The following is a 26,064-nucleotide window of genomic DNA, read 5'->3' as shown; positions in this document are numbered from 1 at the left end:
CAATTCTTTATTACAACATAATACTTTTATTACAAGATGCTAAGTCGCGTGTATTTGGAGATGTAGCATTTTACAAGAATGTAATATATAACGTTATTTTACTTTCGCGAAGCAATAAAAAACTGTAACAAAAGCCTACTGTAACAAAGGAGACTATCCATCAAGTGTTGCTTTATCGAAAATTCATTTATTTGTTGTTGACATGTTTCTACTATACATCGTCGATAATACATTTTCCTGTAGGAAATGATTCGTTTTAGTATTTCCCTCGAAACTTTTCAGAAACGGTACGATATTATGGACTCGACTAATCGAAATATACAGAAAATTTACGAAGCATGTATAGACGATAATATGTATTTTGTACTGTTTCGTTGTTAGTACCAGCAGATGACGCTACCGACTGTTTGAATGATATATAATCATTTCTGACAACGATTTGATAATTATTCTTATATTTCAAATAAGAAAAAGGGAAGCAGTATAATTGCGGTTCCATTACGGGGAAAAGTTCAAGATGCATCATATTTGAAGAATGCGATATGTATCAGACGCTATATCATCAATTTCCATGTCGCAGTGGGTAGGAGAACAGTTGGGTGTCACGTGACGGCCATCGTGAAATTCCTATTGGTTGCCGAGGAAAATCGAAAGAGATAAAGAGAGACCAAGAGAGACAGAAGCATCAGTAGAAGAATACGTATAAGCGCTAAGAACGGCCGTTTGACAGTAGTGTTTTCCTGAAGCGTTGTTTGTAAATTTGTCGATACTTGTTCAAATATTATCTTACCGAACATTCTACACGGGTAACTGGCACGTCATCGTGAATAACTCAGTAACAAAGAAACCTTTCTAACATCCATCGCTTCGGAAACGAAGCAAGGAAAATGAAGCTATTAATCCCGTTCTGTGCGATTTTAGCTGGTGAGTATCCCGGTTATTCAACATTCAAATTAGGCTTTCTTTGTCTACGGCGTAGTTTTTTTTTGTACGATTTTACACACTTTATTGTTAGCTTGTTTCCTTCATGTTTCATACATTTCGAACGGCGTTTTGTGCGCCACATTTACTGCAATCTTATCGATCATACGCAATAATGTTATTGTACCTTGGAGCCATAACGTTGATACAGATTATTTCTTTCAAATGTGACGATTTACACCCTTCACTTATCTACATATAAATACTATAATAGTACCCATGTTAAGCAGCTAATAATACCACTATTGCTCAGAAAGAATGAGGCTTACTTAATCAAATTTAAGATGAGTCAGTGCTTAAGAATTACCATGGAAAATCCTGTGATCAACATGAGCATTGCTAAGCAAATGTGCATTTGTGTATTACTTCTAACGTAATTTTACATTAGTTTAATATTACCTACATTCTTTCCAGAAGTGATTTATTCTATACATTTTTTGTCTGAATTTTTTTATACAAATGGAATGGTACTTTCAATATTCCAAAAACATTAGTAGTCATGGAGTTCCTTGCAATAAAGAAAAGATTTCTTCTGAATGTATTTTGCAACAATGTTTATTTGAAATTTTTGAATCAATGTTCTTTTTAATTGTTATGAATGCAGCTATGGTTGGAACCAATCAAACCTATTAAAGATAAAAACTTGAATTACTTAAAAAAAAGAAATGTTTGTAATAATGAAATTAATAGTACTGCCTTTGTTAGATTTATATACAGTTTCCAACTTACAATTACGTAGACCTTCATATCCGAATACTCTAATATGGACAAAATATTGCTTCTAAGAAATACATACTTGAACTATATCAATTTTGTTGTAATTAAGTAGCTAAGAAGATATAAAATCCATAGACACATAAACAAAATATGCGTCTTTATAATATTTATTTACATAAGCAATGTTTAGTGTTGAAACAGCAATTATTTTATTGTCTAAGAATTTCTTTATATAAACATCTTGGTCTTTCTATTCATTCGAGGAAAGATGGTTCTACTATGTAAATTTTGAGTACAAGTACTTAAAAATCAAATTTCATAAGGCATTACAGTAGAAGACAATTTCAGAAGATTACAGTAGTTTTATTGTAGCATACTATAACTTGTATGTACAGCATCTTTTCGCTTACACGGATTCCTTTAAACCTCTATAACTGTTACAATTTTGCAAATTATACAAAATAATTAATAATTTATATTAAAAGATTGTGTTAAACATATATGAGTTATAAATGTTAAAGATTACTTTGTACGTAACTTATTTAAATATTGAACGTATGAATCATTGTGTTTTAATATTTTTTCAGTGTCTACAGCTAGAATCGTAATCGATGCGAACGGACCTATAAATGATCAAGTTCTGGGTAGAGAAAAATGCACATGGGGTCCTTCCTATTGGTGTGAAAATATTAAGTAAGTTCAATTGTGATTATGAAAGTGGTGTAAGTCAAAATTCCAAACAAATTGATCTTTTTACTTATTTGGTATTACGGCAATTGATTTTACTAATAACTATATAATGAAGTAAAGAATAGTATATTATATATTATATACTATGTATTATATATTATCATGGTAAAATATTTTTTGAAATCAAACGACAAAATCAGATGCTGAGGTCTAAACATTTCGAAGAAAGAAGACATAACTTATGTACTTCACTTTCACACATATATAATTTTTACAATAAATGGGAGTATATTATTTTCAATATAAAATATAATGGTTATAGTAATGTAATTTTAAATTTAAGTATTCCTATATTGTACGATTACATATTTTTATATTAGTTAGAATTAAAGGTGTGCGGGAGCCCAAACATGTCAAATTCAAACGGGTTTTTGACCCGATGCCTTCCTGACCATCGGCTACCCAACATTTTCAGGTTTTCGTACGCCTCTAGGTACAAGGTATATTAATAGAATATTAAAATATTTTGTTTCATATGAACACAGAACTGCAGCAGGATGTAATGCAACCAGTCATTGCATACGAATAAAATGGAATAATATGAAAGTACCAGAAGATAATGATGATGTCTGTCAAGTTTGTAAGGACATGGTTCAACAGGCTCGTGATCAGCTGGAAAGCAATCAAACTCAAAGTGATTTGAAAGCTGTGTTCGAAGGAAGCTGCAAACTGATTCGTATTAAACCAATTGTGAAGGAGTGCATAACAGTTGTTGATCAATTTATTCCTGAATTGATTGAAACATTGGCATCACAGATGAATCCATCTGTTGTTTGTTCAGTAGCTGGACTCTGTAATTCCGCCCATATTGATCAATTATTAGAAGAATACAACCAACCAACAAGCAAGGTGAATCAAAGTTAAAATGTTTCATATAGCATTGAAAATCCGTAGAATCCTTTATTGTATCCTATGGATATTTAAACAAAGAACAACTGTGCATACCATTTTTTTATATTGTTTATTTTGTATATCTGTTATAATTTAGATCGTCGATGTAAGATCTCATTCTCTGGAAAAAGATGAAATCGAACCTGATGACTGCACAAAATGCCTCACAGTTGCAGCACATATGGAATATAAATTGAATAATTCTCCTCGTGATCGGGTGTTACAAAACGCACTTCGTTTGTGTGGAGAGCTTAGTACTTTCACAGATGCTTGTTCAGCAACTATTTTAACTTATTTTGATACTCTATTTTCTCATTTGCAAGAAAATTTCAATTCTCAGAACATTTGTCATTTATCTGGACAGTGTAATGCACAATTTCACAAACACGAAAACTCTGATGCAGTAAGTTTTAGTAAAACTCGTAACTAGACTGCGGATTTTATGAATTTATGACAAAAATGAGTAATTGCAATTTGAAATAATAGAAAGATTTACAAAATTCAATAGCATTGATTTATTAAATTTCGGCCTACTAAAAATACTAAGAAAAGAAAGATACTCCTAAATGTCCCCTGTATCTTGCAACAGATACAGACAATTTCGTTTTTGCATAAAAATCCAGAGTCTAGTCATAATGTTATGATCCAAGAACTTCTAGGCAACTTAATCATACGTAATTAATTTCAGAATCCAAAAGTTGAAATTAGGCCACTCTCAAGTGTTGGTATGGTTGATGTAAGTGATGATTTACCATGTAAATTGTGCGAACAACTTGTACAGCATTTAAGAGATCTTCTAGTAGCTAATACTACAGAATTAGAATTCCACCAAGTACTGGATGGACTGTGTAAACAAACAAAATCGTTTGAAACTGAAGTAAGTATTCTTGTCTTTACTATTTATATATCTTTTTATGGAGTTGTTTATTAATGGTACACTCGGAATTGTAGTGTACTACCATTGTTGACGAATATTACCCAGAAATTTATGAATATCTCACAAAAAGTCTTAACAGTAATGCCGTATGTCAAATGTCTGGAATGTGTCCTGCTCCAGGAAGAACAGTACAGGTAAGTAATTCTTTTTATGAATACATAAAATATGAAATTGCATACAAAATGACATTTCTTTAAAATGTAATATTGTACAGAATGAACCAATCTGGCCTCTGTTACCTCGGAATGTAGAAGAAATAGGGGTACGCATTTTCCAAAATTCAAATAAAAATGTGGAACCTGAAAAGTCTGAACCATTAAGCAAATCAGAAATCGAAGGGATGCAATTGGGTATTGAAAGGATGTTCCCGTTTCCTTTGTCAGATGGTCCGGTAGTTAACGGAAAAGCATCGTGCGCTCTTTGTGAATACATAATGCATGACATTCAAAATTACTTAACAAGTCCTGCTACAGAGGTAAGAATTAATTAAATATTAGCCCTTACATACCCGTTCAAAATTTCTACACAAAAAATTGTCTGATGATATTTCAACCACTTTTGTTTATTCTTTAATTTAACCATATATATGTATTTAGAAATTTATAATATAAGCAAGACGTCAAACTACAATACAACTACAGAGAAATCAAACGTTTTGCAGTATTTAAAAACAGTTTTTATTTGGGGAGCATATGAACGTTAAACCATTTTTATGATATAATTTTACATCAGAGTAAATAATTATTATTTATTATGCAGGAGGAAGTGATACGATTATTACAGAATGTATGTACACATTTTCCAAGTGGCATAGGAGGAGAATGTAGAAATTTTGTACAGACCTATGGAGATGCTGTTGTTGCTTTATTAATTCAAGAAATTGATCCAGCCCATGTTAGTATATCACTTGTTATATAATAATAATAATTTTAATAAGCGTAGAAATTCTACAAAAAATAATTTCCAGGTGTGCGGAATGTTACGTTTGTGCCCCACTAAAAGTTTTATGAAATTATGGGAAAGTATTCCGGCGAAATATACGCTCGCAGAAAAAAGAAATAGACCTAGTTGCCCGCTGTGTTTACTTGCTATGACACAAATTTATAACGTTATTAAAAATAATAGGACCCAGGTTAGTATTATCTTTGCATTGCCAATTTTATTGAGTGAAGTATTACAATGATAGTATTTGATCATATTTAATGCAGGCAAACATAGAAGCAGAGTTAGATAAACTGTGCAATCATTTACCTCAAAGTCTGTCCCAAGAATGTACTGATTTAGTGCAGGGATATAGTAAAGAACTTGTAGAACTCTTACTCGCAGACTTAACACCAATAGAAGTATGCACTTTCATTAAATTGTGCAAAGCTCCTAAGAATTCCCATCACAAAAACATATTCGTTACGGATAAAAATGGCGAAATCTGTACGTATATGAAGTGTATATTAATTACATATTTATAACTTTTTTGAAATCTCCAATCTAGGAAGGAAAATGTAATGTAAAATTTAAACAACTAGGCAAAAATGAAAGAAAACTTTTTTCCATTTCAGTAACTAATGAAATACCAGATGCAGTCCAATCTGACAGTGAAGAGTGGGGAGAGCATGAAAAGAGGAGTGCTAAAGTGAAAAAGGGTCTTACATGTACAGTATGCAAAATTGCCAATGATAGATCAAAAAACAAAATTGGAAACGCTGTGCGCAGCGCATGCAACCATCTTCCAAAATCTGCTTCTAAGGAATGTAGAGATTTCATTGATAAATCTGGAGGTGCTGTAATTGATACATTTATAAAAGATATTAGTCCTGAGATAGATTGTACCCTCGTACCTGGTTGTGGATTGGCAGATGAAGATGAATTAGAAGGTATTTAGATGCATAGTCTGTATACGTATACACATATATCAATTTTTGTACATATAATCGAGTTCAGTTTACGTTTATTATAAGAATTATACTACTTTTAACATTTTTTTTTGTATTTATAATTAAGGGAAGAATTTGTCCTACTTGTATTTCAGTAAATAGTGAAACACCGGATGCAGTTCAATCGGACAATGAAGAGTGGGGAGAGCATGAAAAAAAGAGTGCTAAATTGAAAAAGGGTCTTACATGTACAGTATGCCAAATTCCCAATGATAAATCGAAAAACAAAATTCAGAACACTGTGCGCAGCGCTTGCAACCATCTTCCAAAATCTGCTTTTAAGGAATGTAGACACTTTGTCGATAAATATGGTGATGCTGTAATTGATGCTTTTATAAAAGATGTTAGTCCCGAGATAGATTGTACTGTCGTACCTGGCTGCGGATTGGCAGATGAAGACGAATTAGAGGGTATTTAGATACATAATCTGTATATACACATACACCTATATATGTACATATAATCGAGTTCCGTTTACATTTATTATAAGAATTGTACTACTTTTAAAAAATATACATATGTATAATTAAGGAAAGAATTTGTCCTGTTTGTATTTCAGTAGATAGTGAAACACCACGTGTAGTTTCAATTAACTCTGATGAATGGAAAGAGTATGAAAAAAAAGGCATCAGAGTAAAACAGAGTGTTACATGCAATGTATGCCGATTGGCTGTATATTATGTTGAAAACAAAGTTGGTAGTGAGAAATCAAGAAATAAAATTGAAAACGCGTTGCAAGAAGCATGCAATCATATTCCAAACTTTGTATCTAAGGAGTGTGCTCTCTTTGTCAATAAACATGGCGATTCTGTCATTAACGCTCTTACAAATAATGTTAGTCCTAAAGCAATTTGTACTGTTGTAGATGCATGTAATGTACGTGCAGCGGACTTCGAGTTAGAAGGTATTTGAAAACTATATTTTTTGTATATTTATAGATATATATGTGTGTTTACGCTCAGATGACAATGGTTAGGTTAGGAAATTTCGGCTACGAAAGGTTTTTGGATTAATATGAACCAATCGGGTCCCAACAGACAGTATTAAATTGAGAAAAACAAATTCATTTGCCCTGCTAGTCACCTTGAAAGTGCGGCGTAATACAATAATAAGTTATGAAATATCAAATATCATTCTTCTGGTAGATAGAACAAGAACCGGAGCGTATAGAGGGAAGAGTATTTAGATCCTGCCTTTTAATCATTTGATTCGCTAACCTTATCACATTGACCAATAGTAAAATTAGGTGAATAGAGTACTACCTGTGGCTGTAAAGAAGGCACCAAGAAGGAATATAGGTCTGATTGGTTATTACGTAACTACTTATAATTTTGCTATTGGTCGAAGTGACAATTTCGACAAATCAAATTATGAACAGCTATATAATATATATAGAGTCTCTTGCGTGTCGTCAGGGTCTTTTCAGCTGAGTATAGTATTTTATTCACTTTAGACTTTAGATCTTCTTCATGACATTATTACACAAAAGTACATAATAAAAAATTGAGACTTCAGCATCGTTTCCAAGTTACTAACAAAGAAATATTTACCTAATCTACCAATAGCAGCGCGCCCCCTTCACCAAACGCTTTGCTATTGGTCAGCGAGAATGGATAACGATTTAAAAGTGAACCTAAAGTCACCCTGCTTTTCCACTTTTACACTAGATTTTCGATTTATATTGTTGTGAAGAATTATCTGTCAATCATGCCTTTTCTCTCATCTGTTGTCAAAAATTCTATATATGTACTACTCTAATAAAACTAGATTTACGTTATTTCTAAGAATTAAACAATTTGTAATAAATTCATATAAAATTTAAACTAATCACGTCCTTCATTCATTTCAGTAAATAATGAAACACCAAATGATATTTCAACCAACGTTAACGATTTGGAGGAGAGCAAAAGTAGAAGTGCTATAGAATCACAGGGATTTGTATGTGAAACATGTAAAGTGGCTATACAACATATTGTTAAAATCATTGGTAGCGATAAATCTAAAAATAAAATTGAAAATGCAGTGCGCAGCGTATGCAAACATGTTCCAAACTCTATTTCGAAAGACTGTAAACATTTTGTTGATAAACATGGTCATGCTGTAATTGATGCACTTCTAAAATCAATTAAACCCAATCTAGTTTGTTCTTACGTAACTGCTTGTGGACAATCAGCTGCACAGAAGGTTGTATTAAAAGGTACTTGGAAACATCACAGTAATACATGCACGTTCACAAAAATTCTATAGATGTATACGAATCTACCTGAAACTTATTCATTGAGTGTATCATATTCTGTAATAATTAAATAAATAAATAACTAATCATAATAACTAGTAATAAATATAATAATAATAATAATAACTAGTAATAAATAACATTTCAAATTTCAGTTAACAATGAGACACCCAATGCCGTTTCCGACAACTCTGATCAATTGCAAGAGAACGAGGAGAAGAATATTGGCGCACAGAGGAGTATTCTATCCCACGCATGCAAATTGGCTGTGGATTATGTTGAGAAGAAAGTGGGTGTGGACAGGACGCGTCCCAAAATTGAGAACGCGTTGCGTGAAGCTTGCGGTCATCTTCCACACTTTGTGCGTGGCGAATGCACTAAACTGGTCAACGAACATGGCGATGCTCTGATCAACGCACTCGAACATAATGTTGCTCCCAGCCTAGTTTGTTCCGTTGCAAGGGTTCCCGCCAAGAGTGCGGCGGATGTGCAGTTCCAAGGTATTTGAAACTTATATATTCAGGTTGCACACGTATCTAATCGCGTACTCCGAGAAGATGAAAATGTTGAAATCTATTGAATTGTGTGCATGCGGAGGTGTACTGTCTAATGGAGTCTTGTCGTTTCAACGTTGCAGTGAATGGTGAGACATCCAACGCCGTTTCCGACAACTCTGATCAATTGCAAGAGAACGAGGAGAAGAATGTTGGCGCACAGAGGAGTATTCTATCCCACGTATGCAAATTGGCTGTGAATTACGTTGAGGACAAAGTGGGTGTGGACAGGACGCGTCCCAAAATTGAGAACGCGTTGCGTGAAGCTTGCGGTCATCTTCCACACTTTGTGCGTGGCGAATGCACTAAACTGGTCAACGAACATGGCGATGCTCTGATCGACGCACTCGAACATAATGTTGCTCCCAGCCTAGTTTGTTCCGTTGCAAGGGTTCCCGCCAAGAGTGCGGCGGATGTGCAGTTCCAAGGTATTTGAAACTTATATATTCAGGTTGCACACGTATCTAATCGCGTACTCCGAGAAGATGAAAATGTTGAAATCTATTGAATTGTGTGCATGCGGAGGTGTACTGTCTAATGGAGTCTTGTCGTTTCAACGTTGCAGTGAATGGTGAGACATCCAACGCCGTTTCCGACAACTCTGATCAATTGCAAGAGAACGAGGAGAAGAATGTTGGCGCACAGAGGAGTATTCTATCCCACGTATGCAAATTGGCTGTGAATTACGTTGAGGACAAAGTGGGTGTGGACAGGACGCGTCCCAAAATTGAGAACGCGTTGCGTGAAGCTTGCGGTCATCTTCCACACTTTGTGCGTGGCGAATGCACTAAACTGGTCAACGAACATGGCGATGCTCTGATCAACGCACTCGAACATAATGTTGCTCCCAGCCTAGTTTGTTCCGTTGCAAGGGTTCCCGCCAAGAGTGCGGCGGATGTGCAGTTCCAAGGTATTTGAAACTTATATATTCAGGTTGCACACGTATCTAATCGCGTACTCCGAGAAGATGAAAATGTTGAAATCTATTGAATTGTGTGCATGCGGAGGTGTACTGTCTAATGGAGTCTTGTCGTTTCAACGTTGCAGTGAATGGTGAGACATCCAACGCCGTTTCCGACAACTCTGATCAATTGCAAGAGAACGAGGAGAAGAATGTTGGCGCACAGAGGAGTATTCTATCCCACGTATGCAAATTGGCTGTGAATTACGTTGAGGACAAAGTGGGTGTGGACAGGACGCGTCCCAAAATTGAGAACGCGTTGCGTGAAGCTTGCGGTCATCTTCCACACTTTGTGCGTGGCGAATGCACTAAACTGGTCAACGAACATGGCGATGCTCTGATCAACGCACTCGAACATAATGTTGCTCCCAGCCTAGTTTGTTCCGTTGCAAGGGTTCCCGCCAAGAGTGCGGCGGATGTGCAGTTCCAAGGTATTTGAAACTTATATATTCAGGTTGCACACGTATCTAATCGCGTACTCCGAGAAGATGAAAATGTTGAAATCTATTGAATTGTGTGCATGCGGAGGTGTACTGTCTAATGGAGTCTTGTCGTTTCAACGTTGCAGTGAATGGTGAGACGTCCAACGCCGTTTCCGACAACTCTGATCAATTGCAAGAGAACGCGGAGAAGAATGTTGGCGCACAGAGGAGTATTCTATCCCACGTATGCAAATTGGCTGTGAATTACGTTGAGGACAAAGTGGGTGTGGACAGGACGCGTCCCAAAATTGAGAACGCGTTGCGTGAAGCTTGCGGTCATCTTCCACACTTTGTGCGTGGCGAATGCACTAAACTGGTCAACGAACATGGCGATGCTCTGATCAACGCACTCGAACATAATGTTGCTCCCAGCCTAGTTTGTTCCGTTGCAAGGGTTCCCGCCAAGAGTGCGGCGGATGTGCAGTTCCAAGGTATTTGAAACTTATATATTCAGGTTGCACACGTATCTAATCGCGTACTCCGAGAAGATGAAAATGTTGAAATCTATTGAATTGTGTGCATGCGGAGGTGTACTGTCTAATGGAGTCTTGTCGTTTCAACGTTGCAGTGAATGGTGAGACATCCAACGCCGTTTCCGACAACTCTGATCAATTGCAAGAGAACGAGGAGAAGAATGTTGGCGCACAGAGGAGTATTCTATCCCACGTATGCAAATTGGCTGTGAATTACGTTGAGGACAAAGTGGGTGTGGACAGGACGCGTCCCAAAATTGAGAACGCGTTGCGTGAAGCTTGCGGTCATCTTCCACACTTTGTGCGTGGCGAATGCACTAAACTGGTCAACGAACATGGCGATGCTCTGATCAACGCACTCGAACATAATGTTGCTCCCAGCCTAGTTTGTTCCGTTGCAAGGGTTCCCGCCAAAAGTGCGGCGGATGTGCAGTTCCAAGGTATTTGAAACTTATATATTCAGGTTGCACACGTATCTAATCGCGTACTCCGAGAAGATGAAAATGTTGAAATCTATTGAATTGTGTGCATGCGGAGGTGTACTGTCTAATGGAGTCTTGTCGTTTCAACGTTGCAGTGAATGGTGAGACATCCAACGCCGTTTCCGACAACTCTGATCAATTGCAAGAGAACGAGGAGAAGAATGTTGGCGCACAGAGGAGTATTCTATCCCACGTATGCAAATTGGCTGTGAATTACGTTGAGGACAAAGTGGGTGTGGACAGGACGCGTCCCAAAATTGAGAACGCGTTGCGTGAAGCTTGCGGTCATCTTCCACACTTTGTGCGTGGCGAATGCACTAAACTGGTCAACGAACATGGCGATGCTCTGATCAACGCACTCGAACATAATGTTGCTCCCAGCCTAGTTTGTTCCGTTGCAAGGGTTCCCGCCAAGAGTGCGGCGGATGTGCAGTTCCAAGGTATTTGAAACTTATATATTCAGGTTGCACACGTATCTAATCGCGTACTCCGAGAAGATGAAAATGTTGAAATCTATTGAATTGTGTGCATGCTGAGGTGTACTGTCTAATGGAGTCTTGTCGTTTCAACGTTGCAGTGAATGGTGAGACATCCAACGCCGTTTCCGACAACTCTGATCAATTGCAAGAGAACGAGGAGAAGAATGTTGGCGCACAGAGGAGTATTCTATCCCACGTATGCAAATTGGCTGTGAATTACGTTGAGGACAAAGTGGGTGTGGACAGGACGCGTCCCAAAATTGAGAACGCGTTGCGTGAAGCTTGCGGTCATCTTCCACACTTTGTGCGTGGCGAATGCACTAAACTGGTCAACGAACATGGCGATGCTCTGATCGACGCACTCGAACATAATGTTGCTCCCAGCCTAGTTTGTTCCGTTGCAAGGGTTCCCGCCAAGCGTGCGGCGGATGTGCAGTTCCAAGGTATTTGAAACTTATATATTCAGGTTGCACACGTATCTAATCGCGTACTCCGAGAAGATGAAAATGTTGAAATCTATTGAATTGTGTGCATGCGGAGGTGTACTGTCTAATGGAGTCTTGTCGTTTCAACGTTGCAGTGAATGGTGAGACATCCAACGCCGTTTCCGACAACTCTGATCAATTGCAAGAGAACGCGGAGAAGAATGTTGGCGCACAGAGGAGTATTCTATCCCACGTATGCAAATTGGCTGTGAATTACGTTGAGGACAAAGTGGGTGTGGACAGGACGCGTCCCAAAATTGAGAACGCGTTGCGTGAAGCTTGCGGTCATCTTCCACACTTTGTGCGTGGCGAATGCACTAAACTGGTCAACGAACATGGCGATGCTCTGATCAACGCACTCGAACATAATGTTGCTCCCAGCCTAGTTTGTTCCGTTGCAAGGGTTCCCGCCAAAAGTGCGGCGGATGTGCAGTTCCAAGGTATTTGAAACTTATATATTCAGGTTGCACACGTATCTAATCGCGTACTCCGAGAAGATGAAAATGTTGAAATCTATTGAATTGTGTGCATGCGGAGGTGTACTGTCTAATGGAGTCTTGTCGTTTCAACGTTGCAGTGAATGGTGAGACATCCAACGCCGTTTCCGACAACTCTGATCAATTGCAAGAGAACGAGGAGAAGAATGTTGGCGCACAGAGGAGTATTCTATCCCACGTATGCAAATTGGCTGTGAATTACGTTGAGGACAAAGTGGGTGTGGACAGGACGCGTCCCAAAATTGAGAACGCGTTGCGTGAAGCTTGCGGTCATCTTCCACACTTTGTGCGTGGCGAATGCACTAAACTGGTCAACGAACATGGCGATGCTCTGATCAACGCACTCGAACATAATGTTGCTCCCAGCCTAGTTTGTTCCGTTGCAAGGGTTCCCGCCAAGAGTGCGGCGGATGTGCAGTTCCAAGGTATTTGAAACTTATATATTCAGGTTGCACACGTATCTAATCGCGTACTCCGAGAAGATGAAAATGTTGAAATCTATTGAATTGTGTGCATGCTGAGGTGTACTGTCTAATGGAGTCTTGTCGTTTCAACGTTGCAGTGAATGGTGAGACATCCAACGCCGTTTCCGACAACTCTGATCAATTGCAAGAGAACGAGGAGAAGAATGTTGGCGCACAGAGGAGTATTCTATCCCACGTATGCAAATTGGCTGTGAATTACGTTGAGGACAAAGTGGGTGTGGACAGGACGCGTCCCAAAATTGAGAACGCGTTGCGTGAAGCTTGCGGTCATCTTCCACACTTTGTGCGTGGCGAATGCACTAAACTGGTCAACGAACATGGCGATGCTCTGATCGACGCACTCGAACATAATGTTGCTCCCAGCCTAGTTTGTTCCGTTGCAAGGGTTCCCGCCAAGCGTGCGGCGGATGTGCAGTTCCAAGGTATTTGAAACTTATATATTCAGGTTGCTCACGTATCTAATCGCGTACTCCGCGAAGATGAAAATGTTGAAATCTATTGAATTGTGTGCATGCTGAGGTGTACTGTCTAATGGAGTCTTGTCGTTTCAACGTTGCAGTGAATGGTGAGACGTCCAACGCCGTTTCCGACAACTCTGATCAATTGCAAGAGAACGAGGAGAAGAATGTTGGCGCACAGAGGAGTATTCTATCCCACGCATGCAAATTGGCTGTGAATTACGTTGAGGACAAAGTGGGTTTGGACAGGACGCGTCCCAAAATTGAGAACGCGTTGCGTGAAGCTTGCGGTCATCTTCCACACGTTGTGCGTGGCGAATGCACTAAACTGGTCAACGAACATGGCGATGCTCTGATCGACGCACTCGAACATAATGTTGCTCCCAGCCTAGTTTGTTCCGTTGCAAGGGTTCCCGCCAAGAGTGCGGCGGATGTGCAGTTCCAAGGTATTTGAAACTTATATATTCAGGTTGCACACGTATCTAATCGCGTACTCCGAGAAGATGAAAATGTTGAAATCTATTGAATTGTGTGCATGCGGAGGTGTACTGTCTAATGGAGTCTTGTCGTTTCAACGTTGCAGTGAATGGTGAGACGTCCAACGCCGTTTCCGACAACTCTGATCAATTGCAAGAGAACGCGGAGAAGAATGTTGGCGCACAGAGGAGTATTCTATCCCACGTATGCAAATTGGCTGTGAATTACGTTGAGGACAAAGTGGGTGTGGACAGGACGCGTCCCAAAATTGAGAACGCGTTGCGTGAAGCTTGCGGTCATCTTCCACACTTTGTGCGTGGCGAATGCACTAAACTGGTCAACGAACATGGCGATGCTCTGATCAACGCACTCGAACATAATGTTGCTCCCAGCCTAGTTTGTTCCGTTGCAAGGGTTCCCGCCAAAAGTGCGGCGGATGTGCAGTTCCAAGGTATTTGAAACTTATATATTCAGGTTGCACACGTATCTAATCGCGTACTCCGAGAAGATGAAAATGTTGAAATCTATTGAATTGTGTGCATGCGGAGGTGTACTGTCTAATGGAGTCTTGTCGTTTCAACGTTGCAGTGAATGGTGAGACATCCAACGCCGTTTCCGACAACTCTGATCAATTGCAAGAGAACGAGGAGAAGAATGTTGGCGCACAGAGGAGTATTCTATCCCACGTATGCAAATTGGCTGTGAATTACGTTGAGGACAAAGTGGGTGTGGACAGGACGCGTCCCAAAATTGAGAACGCGTTGCGTGAAGCTTGCGGTCATCTTCCACACTTTGTGCGTGGCGAATGCACTAAACTGGTCAACGAACATGGCGATGCTCTGATCAACGCACTCGAACATAATGTTGCTCCCAGCCTAGTTTGTTCCGTTGCAAGGGTTCCCGCCAAAAGTGCGGCGGATGTGCAGTTCCAAGGTATTTGAAACTTATATATTCAGGTTGCACACGTATCTAATCGCGTACTCCGAGAAGATGAAAATGTTGAAATCTATTGAATTGTGTGCATGCGGAGGTGTACTGTCTAATGGAGTCTTGTCGTTTCAACGTTGCAGTGAATGGTGAGACATCCAACGCCGTTTCCGACAACTCTGATCAATTGCAAGAGAACGAGGAGAAGAATGTTGGCGCACAGAGGAGTATTCTATCCCACGTATGCAAATTGGCTGTGAATTACGTTGAGGACAAAGTGGGTGTGGACAGGACGCGTCCCAAAATTGAGAACGCGTTGCGTGAAGCTTGCGGTCATCTTCCACACTTTGTGCGTGGCGAATGCACTAAACTGGTCAACGAACATGGCGATGCTCTGATCAACGCACTCGAACATAATGTTGCTCCCAGCCTAGTTTGTTCCGTTGCAAGGGTTCCCGCCAAGAGTGCGGCGGATGTGCAGTTCCAAGGTATTTGAAACTTATATATTCAGGTTGCACACGTATCTAATCGCGTACTCCGAGAAGATGAAAATGTTGAAATCTATTGAATTGTGTGCATGCGGAGGTGTACTGTCTAATGGAGTCTTGTCGTTTCAACGTTGCAGTGAATGGTGAGACATCCAACGCCGTTTCCGACAACTCTGATCAATTGCAAGAGAACGAGGAGAAGAATGTTGGCGCACAGAGGAGTATTCTATCCCACGTATGCAAATTGGCTGTGAATTACGTTGAGGACAAAGTGGGTGTGGACAGGACGCGTCCCAAAATTGAGAACGCGTTGCGTGAAGCTTGCGGTCATCTTCCACACTTTGTGCGTGGCGAATGCACTAAACTGGTCAACGAACATGGCGATGCTCTGATCGACGCACTCGAACATAATGTTGCTCCCAGCCTAGTTTGTTCCGTTGCAAGGGTTCCCGCCAAGCGTGCGGCGGATGTGCAGTTCCAAGGTATTTGAAACTTATATATTCAGGTTGCTCACGTATCTAATCGCGTACTCCGCGAAGATGAAAATGTTGAAATCTATTGAATTGTGTGCATGCTGAGGTGTACTGTCTAATGGAGTCTTGTCGTTTCAACGTTGCAGTGAATGGTGAGACGTCCAACGCCGTTTCCGACAACTCTGATCAATTGCAAGAGAACGAGGAGAAGAATGTTGGCGCACAGAGGAGTATTCTATCCCACGCATGCAAATTGGCTGTGAATTACGTTGAGGACAAAGTGGGTGTGGACAGGACGCGTCCCAAAATTGAGAACGCGTTGCGTGAAGCTTGCGGTCATCTTCCACACGTTGTGCGTGGCGAATGCACTAAACTGGTCAACGAACATGGCGATGCTCTGATCGACGCACTCGAACATAATGTTGCTCCCAGCCTAGTTTGTTCCGTTGCAAGGGTTCCCGCCAAGCGTGCGGCGGATGTGCAGTTCCAAGGTATTTGAAACTTATATATTCAGGTTGCACACGTATCTAATCGCGTACTCCGCGAAGATGAAAATGTTGAAATCTATTGAATTGTGTGCATGCTGAGGTGTACTGTCTAATGGAGTCTTGTCGTTTCAACGTTGCAGTGAATGGTGAGACATCCAACGCCGTTTCCGTCAACTCTGGTGGAATATACTAAAGTCGTGAAGAAATATGGCGATTCTGCGATCTCCGCTGTCACCAGTAATGTCTATCCCAATCTAGTAAAGTAAAGTTGCTGACGCATGCAGTTTTGCCTAAACGTATAACTTTCAGTGATCTGAATCCGAAGGATGCTTTCTAATGGAAAAAGAAATTGAATTATGAATGGTTTTCACTTGTTTTATTGATTGATTGAAAATTTTTATGTGTCTATAATGTGCTATTGATAATGTTCGAATTGAATATGGTATATGAACACACTTTTCGTTTATAATACAATAATGTGATATTGTTGTTGTTAATAAAATGTTTATGCAGGTTATTAATCCAGTAGTTTACTGTTATTGTGTTTCTGTCACTGTAATTGTTATTACCATTCGCTATATAAATTTAAATTATATTAAATTGTGTCTATATTTTTAAGTAATTGTTTAAAATATAAAAATAATAGATATGTACATGTAAGAAACATATATTATATTAATTATATTTATACATATATTTAAAGTATACTGGGTGCTATACATACATAAACCACAAATTCTTTTACTATTAATAAATAATTGTGAGATATTATCTTAATAAATAATATATATAATAACATGATCCATTGTCATTTACATATTGTATTTTTATTTTAGAAGTATAAAATCTTTGCCATAGAATAATTATAAATGATAGTGTAGACTGTATCTGACTGTACCTAGACGTACAGTCTAGAGTATCTAGACGTCTCCACCATATTCTATAATGTACAGTGTATTTACAGAGTACACATTTTTAAGAGTTTAAAATTGGCGGGAAATTTTACGGTTACAATTAATTGAAGAATTAATAAAATTGTTTAACATTTTGATAACATAATTATTTAGTTTCCATTGTGATTTGTAATACCAATATATACAATACATAAACATAAATATTTTCTATTGTTTAAATACAATGACCACGTGTTCGCGCAGTCGGGTGTTAACTACTAATGTTTCTAAAGAGGTTAATCTTGTTCTGCGTTTCTAAATAAAACTTATATGTACCTTATATTGTGATGTAACATAAAGTTTATTACTTTTAGCCGATATCGGAGGTTAAGGAATTTACAGTACGACGATCCCCCAGACACCTTCCAGGAAATGTAATCGTATGTTGAAATGTATTTTAATTTTGTTTCGCTTAAAAAAAGTAGATTACATATTTTGGTACATTTAATTCTAATTGCATAACAGAGAAAGTAAAATATAGTTAGCAATTTATAATAGAAAATATAAATGATTCTTTTTAAGGATAAGGAAGAAATGATTTGTATTATGTAAATAGCATGGTAGCATTATTTTACAAAAAAGCAAGAAATACAATTAATTATAGAAAGTAAAAAAATGTTGTTAATTGTAAATATTTTAATAGGAGAAAACAAAGCCATATATAGAAAAAGAGCTGGATATCTCTCTATTGCGACCTATTGTATTCAAGGGACGCATTAATTATACCAATGATTTTAATACATGTGCTATGATCTGTGATGATCTTATGTAAGATATATTCTCTTACAATTACGTAGAAGCATGCTATGCAAGTATAAATATTTACTAATGGTTTTAATTCTTCTTTTCTGATGTATTTAGAAAAGAAATAGAAGGATATGATAATGACATAGTACCAGTTGGATTTGATTTAGAGTGGAGTTTTAGCTTTAAGACTGGAAGTGGAAAAACTGCTTTAGCACAAATTTGTTTGAATGACACTGTTTGTCATTTACTGCATGTGTACTCGTTAAAAAAATTACCTGCTGCGTTTGTAATTCTTTTATCTCATCCAAAGGTAAAACTTGTTGGTATAAATATTAAGAAGTAAGTAGATTATAATTTTCATGTGATGATATATCATTTTTCACTTGCTTTACATCTGTCTTTAATTTACAGCGATGTTTGGAAATTGGGTAGAGATTTTAAAGAATTTCCAGCTCAGAAGATTGTAGAAAATAATTGTATGGACAGTGGCGTATTTGCAAACAGAGTACTAAATCGATCTTGTCGCTGGAGTTTAGAAAAATTAACAGCATACCTGGTTAGTCCTTTTAGAATATTGTAATTAAATAATATTTTGATAGTAATAACATTATTTTTGTGACATACATACACTTGATTCTTTTTTACTTTAGTTAAAAAAAAAGATTGATAAAAATAAAAAAATTAGAATGAGCCAATGGCATGTTCATCCCTTAAATAAAGACCAGAAAACGTATGCTGCAACCGATGCCTATGTATGGTTTTTCTTTTGACACTAATTTGATTTTAACAAGGTTATATTAAAAATTATATTTTTGCAACAGGTCTCGTGGCTTTTGCATAATAACATACAAGAGAAAGCCAATGCAAACAGTAATGAACAGAATATGAACCATGAGAATGCTCAAGTCGCATAAGCACGTAAGAATATGCTGTTAGATGTATGAAATCGTGTAACCAATGAAAAAATTTTACTATTGAACAATCATGTCTTATAATGTAGTCAAATTTTTATGGGCTGGTCGTTTAAGCTATGGTGCTGGCCTGAGATTACAAAAAACATTGTCTAATTATCATCTTTGGAAGGAAGAAAACCATAACTGCAATACGCTGGTACTTCTTGAACACTACCCAGTATATACAGTTGGTATTAGAGATAAAACTTATACTGAACAGGATGAAGAGAAACTGAAGGATTTAGGGGCAGAATTTTATAAAACAAATCGGGGTGGCTTGATGACTTTCCATGGACCTGGTCAGTTAGTGGCATATCCCATATTAAATTTAAAAGACTTTAAGAAGAGTATAAAGTGGTATGTTTGTCAAATAGAGGAAATGATAATTCGTTTGTGTGCACAGTTTGATATTTATGCTCATACATCACCAGATACTGGTGTATGGGTAGAAGATAGGAAAATATGTGCAATTGGTATTCATGGCAGCCGTTATATAACAACACACGGTCTAGCTTTAAATTGTAATACAAATTTGGAATGGTTTGATCATATTGTGCCTTGCGGTATTGAAGGAAAGGGTGTGACTAGTATTACTGAAGAATTGAATACGAACGTCACCATTCGAGATGTATTACCACTATTTAAAAGGGCATTTGAAAATCAGTTTCATTGCTTATTGCTTGACTGCACTGAAGAAGAATCTTCGAAATTACTTAAAGACGCTACAAATCACGAACTACGTTTATAAATCTCTTTAATCATGTAATGTTATAATTTTAATGAATTCATCTTATCTTTTTGTATAAGATGTTTTGTAATAGATGTTTTAAACATTATGCGTATGTCCATTGCCCTATACATTAGACAGTTATGTGCTACATTACGATATTAACACAAATTCCAAGTGTGCAGCTATTAGCTTAATATTATCTTCGACTGATAAAACATTAGTACTTGTAATAGTTTATATTTTATAGATCGACGATATTGTTCTAATAGTAAATATCGGGAAAAATTGAAATAAAAGTTCCTGTAGGGTGAAGAAAGGTATTTTATTTAAATTTCTAAAGCTCTGTTCGCGAAAGTGGTGCGTAAACACCACAATGTGCCGTGAAAGACAAAGCACCGTATTGTGGAAGGCGAAGCGCGAAGAGCGTGCGTGCGAGAGAGAGAGAGATAGAAAGAGCACGAAGAGTGTGCGTGCGAGAGAGGGAAGAGTGCGAAGAGATTTTTGTGGCCACGATGGCGGCGATGAACGCGACAGTGACGAAAGAACGATTCGAAGAAGACGGTTGAAGAGACGATGGAAAAGACGATAAGACGATTTCGGCGCAGTTAAAAGTGCGAGATTAACCTCAGACTAGTGATGGGCATTATCGACTAATTACTATTTAGTTACTACATACTATCGAATATTTAGTCGATAGTTTTTAGTCGACTGAAATTTCGTTTTAGTGGTTACGTCTATATTGCGGGCTATAGTCTATGCCTACGTATATCACATATATAGTTTATATCGCATAAATAGCGTTAAGATTTTAACATCCAATATGAATTAAAGTATTTCGCATAAATAGTAATAAGATTTTAACATCTAATATGAATTAAAGTATTGAAATATCTATTACATATTTCATTACTTGCATATTTGCACGTCCTGTCATAATCATGTATTTCTAACCTTTTCGTTTCATCGTGTGACACTGACATTTGAAATTTCAAGATGGCGACGTGTAAAACAGTCGACTGAAAATAGTAACCCAACCACTACTAAATTCAGTCGATAGTTTAAAAAATCAGTCGACTGAAAATAGTAGTTGGCTACTATCGATTTAGTCGATAGTTTTTAGTCGATGGTGTGCCCATCACTACCTCAGACGGATGGTTCCCTCCTAGTGCGACCGACCTGCCCTCTATAAAGAAGCTGAACAAAGCCAAGGTTTGGCTTCGATTTGACATGGAATTTTGACTACAGACTTTGCACTCAAGTACTGAGCCTAATGCGGAAGCATATGGATAGGAATTTAGAGAAAATTTTGGTGCCAAATACAAAGCAAATTGTTTTCTGGGTAGTTCCATTCATTGTGAACTAATTTCTTTTTTAGTTCCACGTGTACGAAACATTCATCAATAGATTTGTGGGATTTCCCTGGTTAAAAAAAGACCAAATTTGACAGAATTTCAATCATATTTACCTATATCATAGCGAGCTATGATCACACTTCAAATAAGTAAATATGGCCCAAATTATACCGTATTTAGACTCATTTTAATCAGAAAAATCTCACAAGTACGTTGGCAAAAGTTCTGTAAAAAAAAACAATGAAAAATAAAGAACTTTTCTATTTGCATTGACATTGTAGTCGATAAGCAACCTTTTAAACTGCACCGACTGCAACAAATAACGTAATACCTCCACGAATCTTGAGACTCTAGAGTCTCGAGGATGTCACACTATGGAAGAGGCTCTTCCCGAAGGAATATTTGCACTTTCGAGTAGCTAAATAGAAGCCGAAAGATTAAACTTTATGATAGCATCGTTCAAATGTAGATGGTAACGCAGGTACCGGTAGGAAAAACCAAAAATTTGTAAAATGAAATGCGATTACAGAATGTTGAAACTCGACACCGGGGCCTCAAAATTTTGTTTCCCATTTGGTTCTCATTGGAGTAGTGCGAGTTATGATCACTTGAATTCAAGGGGAAAGCCTCAGCTTTCCGATAGAATTACTCAGTGTCGCATTAACAAATAAGACAAATGTCTAGGGCCTGTATTAATTCGGAGGGGCGCGGCTTCAGTACAAAGAAAAAAAAAAAAAAATACATTTTAAAATAGTAAGTTATGAACAAATCTTTAATAATGTAGAATATTTAGGTTTGTTCGGGATCGCCATTAAGGCGCACCCGCGCGGGAATCAAATTCAAAATCGTCAACGACGCTCAAACTCATTTTTAAAGCATAATGAATATTAAAAAAGAGATATTACATTTTTTTTCTTTATGCTTTAAAAATAAGTATAATCAATACAGGCAAAGTAATTGGGATCCCCACAGTAATTGACATAAGCTTCCTTTTGGCACAGTACAACTACTGAAAATCCTATTCATACGATTCGAGTAGGTAAAGTGTTAATTGATTTCTTCGCGAGTCAATTAGGCAGATTTGTAGAGTCGGGTAAAGTTTTACAGTTTCATTGATCGCGAAGGAGGGTGGGAAGTACAACACAGATTGTTCGCATAAACTTTAACAACTCAGATTGTTAAAGTAATTTTTATTTATTCGAGCCAATTACTTTACAGACCACTATGGCATTCATTAGTAGGATCCGTTCGAACACGTAATGCTTGAGGCTCGGAAATCGCGCGAGCCGTGACAATTATTCGAATAGTCTCGCTAAGGATGCTTCGATCGTGTCTTAAAAGGCTTTGTTGTTCATGATTGTAGAAAAGATATTGCATAAGGCTTTAAAAAGGTCTAGCCTCGGACACGATTTCGGCGCGACGAGCTTCGAGAATTTTGTGAGCATGTGATAATTACAAATCAAATCGTTAATAAGTAATAACATTAGATACGTATATCTATTAACAGTATTAAGGTTCACCCACACCGTCAGGCACGCTGCATAAAGTGATCGATGACAATCATTAACGAGCGACTTGATCAGTCGTTGCATTGGTTTCGGAAATTCGCTTCGGAGAAATGATAATTTGGAAAATGAAGTTCAATAATTAGTGTTATGGGATCGTTAACGAAACTCGATAAGCATGTCGCCGAGAACAAAGAAGTGTGGAATGATCGCAATTTAACAGTTTCCTCTTTTTCTTTTTTTAATAAAAAAATATTGTATTACAGGCACAATGTACAAATCAAAGCGTGTTTATGAATACAAATAATTGATTTATCTGTCTACAGAATTTACAAATTCAGCCTGGTTTCAAACTAATATGTATGTAACAGTTTACTTTTTCAATAATTTTCAATCAAATTAAGGTCTTAAAGCAATGACTTCGTAATGCTTTTTATAACAGAAATAAAGTTTGTATTAATTTACTATTTAATAAAGTAAATTATAAAGATATGGAACGGGGTAGTTTTTCTTTGCAACCTCGCGACACCTTACTAACGCTTATTTATTCTGCGAAAAGGATAGACAAGGAAAAATAGTTTCGGTGTTAACGTGCCTGTGACAAACATACGTTACATGAAACTAAAAAAAGAAACAATACCATCCACCAATTCACCCATCCATCGTTACGAAAATTACAAGTGGTCATCCTATCGTATGTAAATCGTCGATAAACATTTACACTGTTATGTACAAGGTATAATACACTGGGCTAAAGGAAAGAAAGATGAAAACAAAAGAATTCTGCGCCTACGACGTTGGCAATGAAATAATTAAAAATAATATTACATCGTTACTAATAACGTCAATGTTTACGCAGGTATTCTGAATGCGAGTAAAAGCAGATGATTACTGTGTAAATCGCCCTGTGTAAAGTGACTTTTTGAATCTCAAGTATTTATTTCATCTTCTATTTTATAAAACACACCAGATAAATAAAAATCTGCACAGACAATCGAAATTTGTTACTAATTAATAGTAGGTAATGCATTGATTAGCTCTCTGTAAAACAAATCTACACGCACTAGGGGAAAAACTCTAGGGGAGAAAAACAGAAACGAAAGAGCATTCGACGATGCGCGAGGAAAATGTTGCGCAAAATGATCGTTTAGGTAATTTCAATGGGATTTGAATCCCGGGATCCGGATCTCTGTTATTATTAGAACGTTCGCTACCAGCGTAACGTATATTGCCTATTAAAAATTTAGAGCTACTCGTTCAGTTGCAATTACAATTCTTATAATCACTACTAACTTTCAAAATTTCGTTAGACGACAATGTGTTTCCAAACTATCGGCCAGCAGCATGTAAATCAAACATTTTGTACATTTTACTAGTACGTTTAATTGTACAGTTTTTACAATAGTTAATAACTTGTATCGATGAACATCTGCAGCGTTTATACCTCTTTGTATTTTCATCAATGCATAATTGAAAAGTGATCTTCGTTATACTATTCTAAGATGAACAGTTCTAAAATGAAATGCCAATAGGATAACCTGTTATCCGACAGAATATGCAGGGTGTTACCGGACCGGTGGTACATTTTACATGTAATTGTAAAAATAAGTCGGAAAAAAGAATAAAATTTTTTTTTTGTTGGACGTCTCGTTTCCGAGAAAATCAAGTTTAAAAATCCGTCAATTTTGCGTGTTTTAGTTGGTACAGGCCTGTCCAACCCGCGGCCCGCAAGCCACATTTGGTCCTTTCTCCCACTCCTTAATTCCCCTAAGATGGGAAGTGACGTTCCCCCACTATTTGATACGGTCCTATCGCCAGAAGCGCATGACATTGGTTTCTATCGCGGACCTATTCCTATCGTATATTTACGATATTGTAACATGAGAGGAGCCTGTAGGGGAACGGACCGATTGATGGCGGGGACTAGGTGGTCCGCGACGAAGAAGTTGGACAGACCTGAGTTAGCATACGCAGAAAGTAGAATTGGTTGGTCATTATCAGATGCGTCGGTCGATTCCTATCTAATAGCACGTGTATTCAAACAAATATTATACGATATTATGTAATAATATTATATAATATTGTATTGCAATTCAAACTCGATTTTCTGGAAAACGGAACGGGGAGGGAGGAGGAGGAGAGAGGAGGGGCGTCAAACGAAGAAATGTTATTTCTTTTTCTGGACTTATTTTTATATGTAGAATCATCCTCCGCCCGATGGTACTACCCGTCCGGTAACACCCTGTACAATGTATGTTTGTTCGCAAACTGTTAGCCAAAACTTTGAAACCGCCGAATGAATCTCGACGAAAGCCACGACAGTTCGATGAAATAAATAGAAGTAAAACGTCCAGAGTAACAATTTCAGAAATACTTAATTTATTTGCTCATTTCGCGAATTCATGCAGCTATTTACATTCACTTAACCTCGTTTGCTGAACAAGCGAGCGTATCAGTTTTCTTCCGTCGACAGAGTGATTCGTAACTCCCCTGGCAACGCGCGTAACGTTTGGTAGCGAACTTGTCGAATAAAAAGGAGAAGCCGGAGAAGAAATTCACCTTCCGAACGTACACGCCAATTCCTCGTAAAAAGAATAGAATCGTGAAAAGAACACGAATTCGCCAATAGAATATTTAGCGGTCGCTGACTAATGCGCAATGTTGGTGCACAACGTAATTCTAAAAGCCATCGGGACCGCTGTATCGGCTCGACGGCGGTTTGCTAAACTCTTAAAAATTACAGTTAACATTCTAAAATGTGTCGTTCGCGCGTCGAATAACGTATCGATTCCCGGAAACACGCGATTGCGGCGTAGGCATCGATCACTATTCGAAGATTCGGATCATTTCGGCTTTTGAATTTTGAACAGCTCCGGTTAACTACTCACGCGTTCCATTGGCAATGATCGTTGACATCTGAAAATTGTTTCGAATTCTTCACGCTTTCCGAAGCTTTCTACAGGTGGGGAACGGTGTCCGAATCTCCGAGGAATCGACCAGTGAATCAGCGCGTCGAAATGATACAGCTCTTCCCGATGTCAGCCGCGCGTTCGACTTTCTTCTCGGGCCTCCGTCGATTCGAAACTCGAACGCGTGCCTCTCGTTAATCTTTTCTTTTTTTTTTTGTTTGTTTTCGTTCCGTTTCTAAACTAAAAGCAGACGACGCGAGGCG

At 37.8% G+C, this 26,064-nt stretch overlaps 3 protein-coding genes across 3 annotated transcripts; all 3 read left to right on the top strand.

Moving 5' to 3' along the window:
- Nucleotides 1-667: 667 nt before the first annotated feature.
- On the top strand, nucleotides 668-17,169 carry Sap-r (prosaposin). Its single transcript, XM_076787131.1, has 31 exons — nucleotides 668-924; nucleotides 2,286-2,391; nucleotides 2,934-3,297; nucleotides 3,437-3,742; nucleotides 4,028-4,216; nucleotides 4,291-4,410; nucleotides 4,491-4,751; nucleotides 5,036-5,170; nucleotides 5,244-5,408; nucleotides 5,485-5,704; nucleotides 5,833-5,875; nucleotides 6,840-7,111; nucleotides 8,057-8,404; nucleotides 8,599-8,943; nucleotides 9,081-9,425; nucleotides 9,563-9,907; nucleotides 10,045-10,389; nucleotides 10,527-10,871; nucleotides 11,009-11,353; nucleotides 11,491-11,835; nucleotides 11,973-12,317; nucleotides 12,455-12,799; nucleotides 12,937-13,281; nucleotides 13,419-13,763; nucleotides 13,901-14,245; nucleotides 14,383-14,727; nucleotides 14,865-15,209; nucleotides 15,347-15,691; nucleotides 15,829-16,173; nucleotides 16,311-16,655; nucleotides 16,793-17,169. The coding sequence occupies exons 1-31, from the start codon at nucleotides 888-890 to the stop codon at nucleotides 16,843-16,845; spliced, it is 8,484 nt and encodes a 2,827-aa protein (XP_076643246.1). The 5' UTR covers nucleotides 668-887; the 3' UTR covers nucleotides 16,846-17,169.
- Nucleotides 17,170-17,774: 605 nt separating this feature from the next.
- On the top strand, nucleotides 17,775-19,312 carry Wrnexo (WRN RecQ like helicase). Its single transcript, XM_076787150.1, has 7 exons — nucleotides 17,775-17,840; nucleotides 17,920-17,985; nucleotides 18,249-18,373; nucleotides 18,467-18,691; nucleotides 18,764-18,908; nucleotides 19,003-19,104; nucleotides 19,174-19,312. Exons 1-7 carry the CDS (start codon nucleotides 17,790-17,792, stop codon nucleotides 19,264-19,266), a joined length of 807 nt encoding a protein of 268 aa, XP_076643265.1. The 5' UTR covers nucleotides 17,775-17,789; the 3' UTR covers nucleotides 19,267-19,312.
- Nucleotides 19,313-19,336: 24 nt separating this feature from the next.
- Nucleotides 19,337-20,136, top strand: Lipt2 (Lipoyl(octanoyl) transferase 2). The gene has a single exon (XM_076787152.1). The coding sequence runs from the start codon at nucleotides 19,337-19,339 to the stop codon at nucleotides 20,051-20,053; it is 717 nt and encodes a 238-aa protein (XP_076643267.1). The 3' UTR covers nucleotides 20,054-20,136.
- The last annotated feature ends 5,928 nt before the right edge of the window (nucleotides 20,137-26,064 follow it).

This window comes from Halictus rubicundus, chromosome 4, assembly GCF_050948215.1.
Source record: "Halictus rubicundus isolate RS-2024b chromosome 4, iyHalRubi1_principal, whole genome shotgun sequence".
NCBI lineage: Eukaryota > Metazoa > Arthropoda > Insecta > Hymenoptera > Halictidae > Halictus > Halictus rubicundus.
Note: the sequence above shows the minus strand (reverse complement) of the source record. Positions and strands in the feature narration are given on the sequence as shown.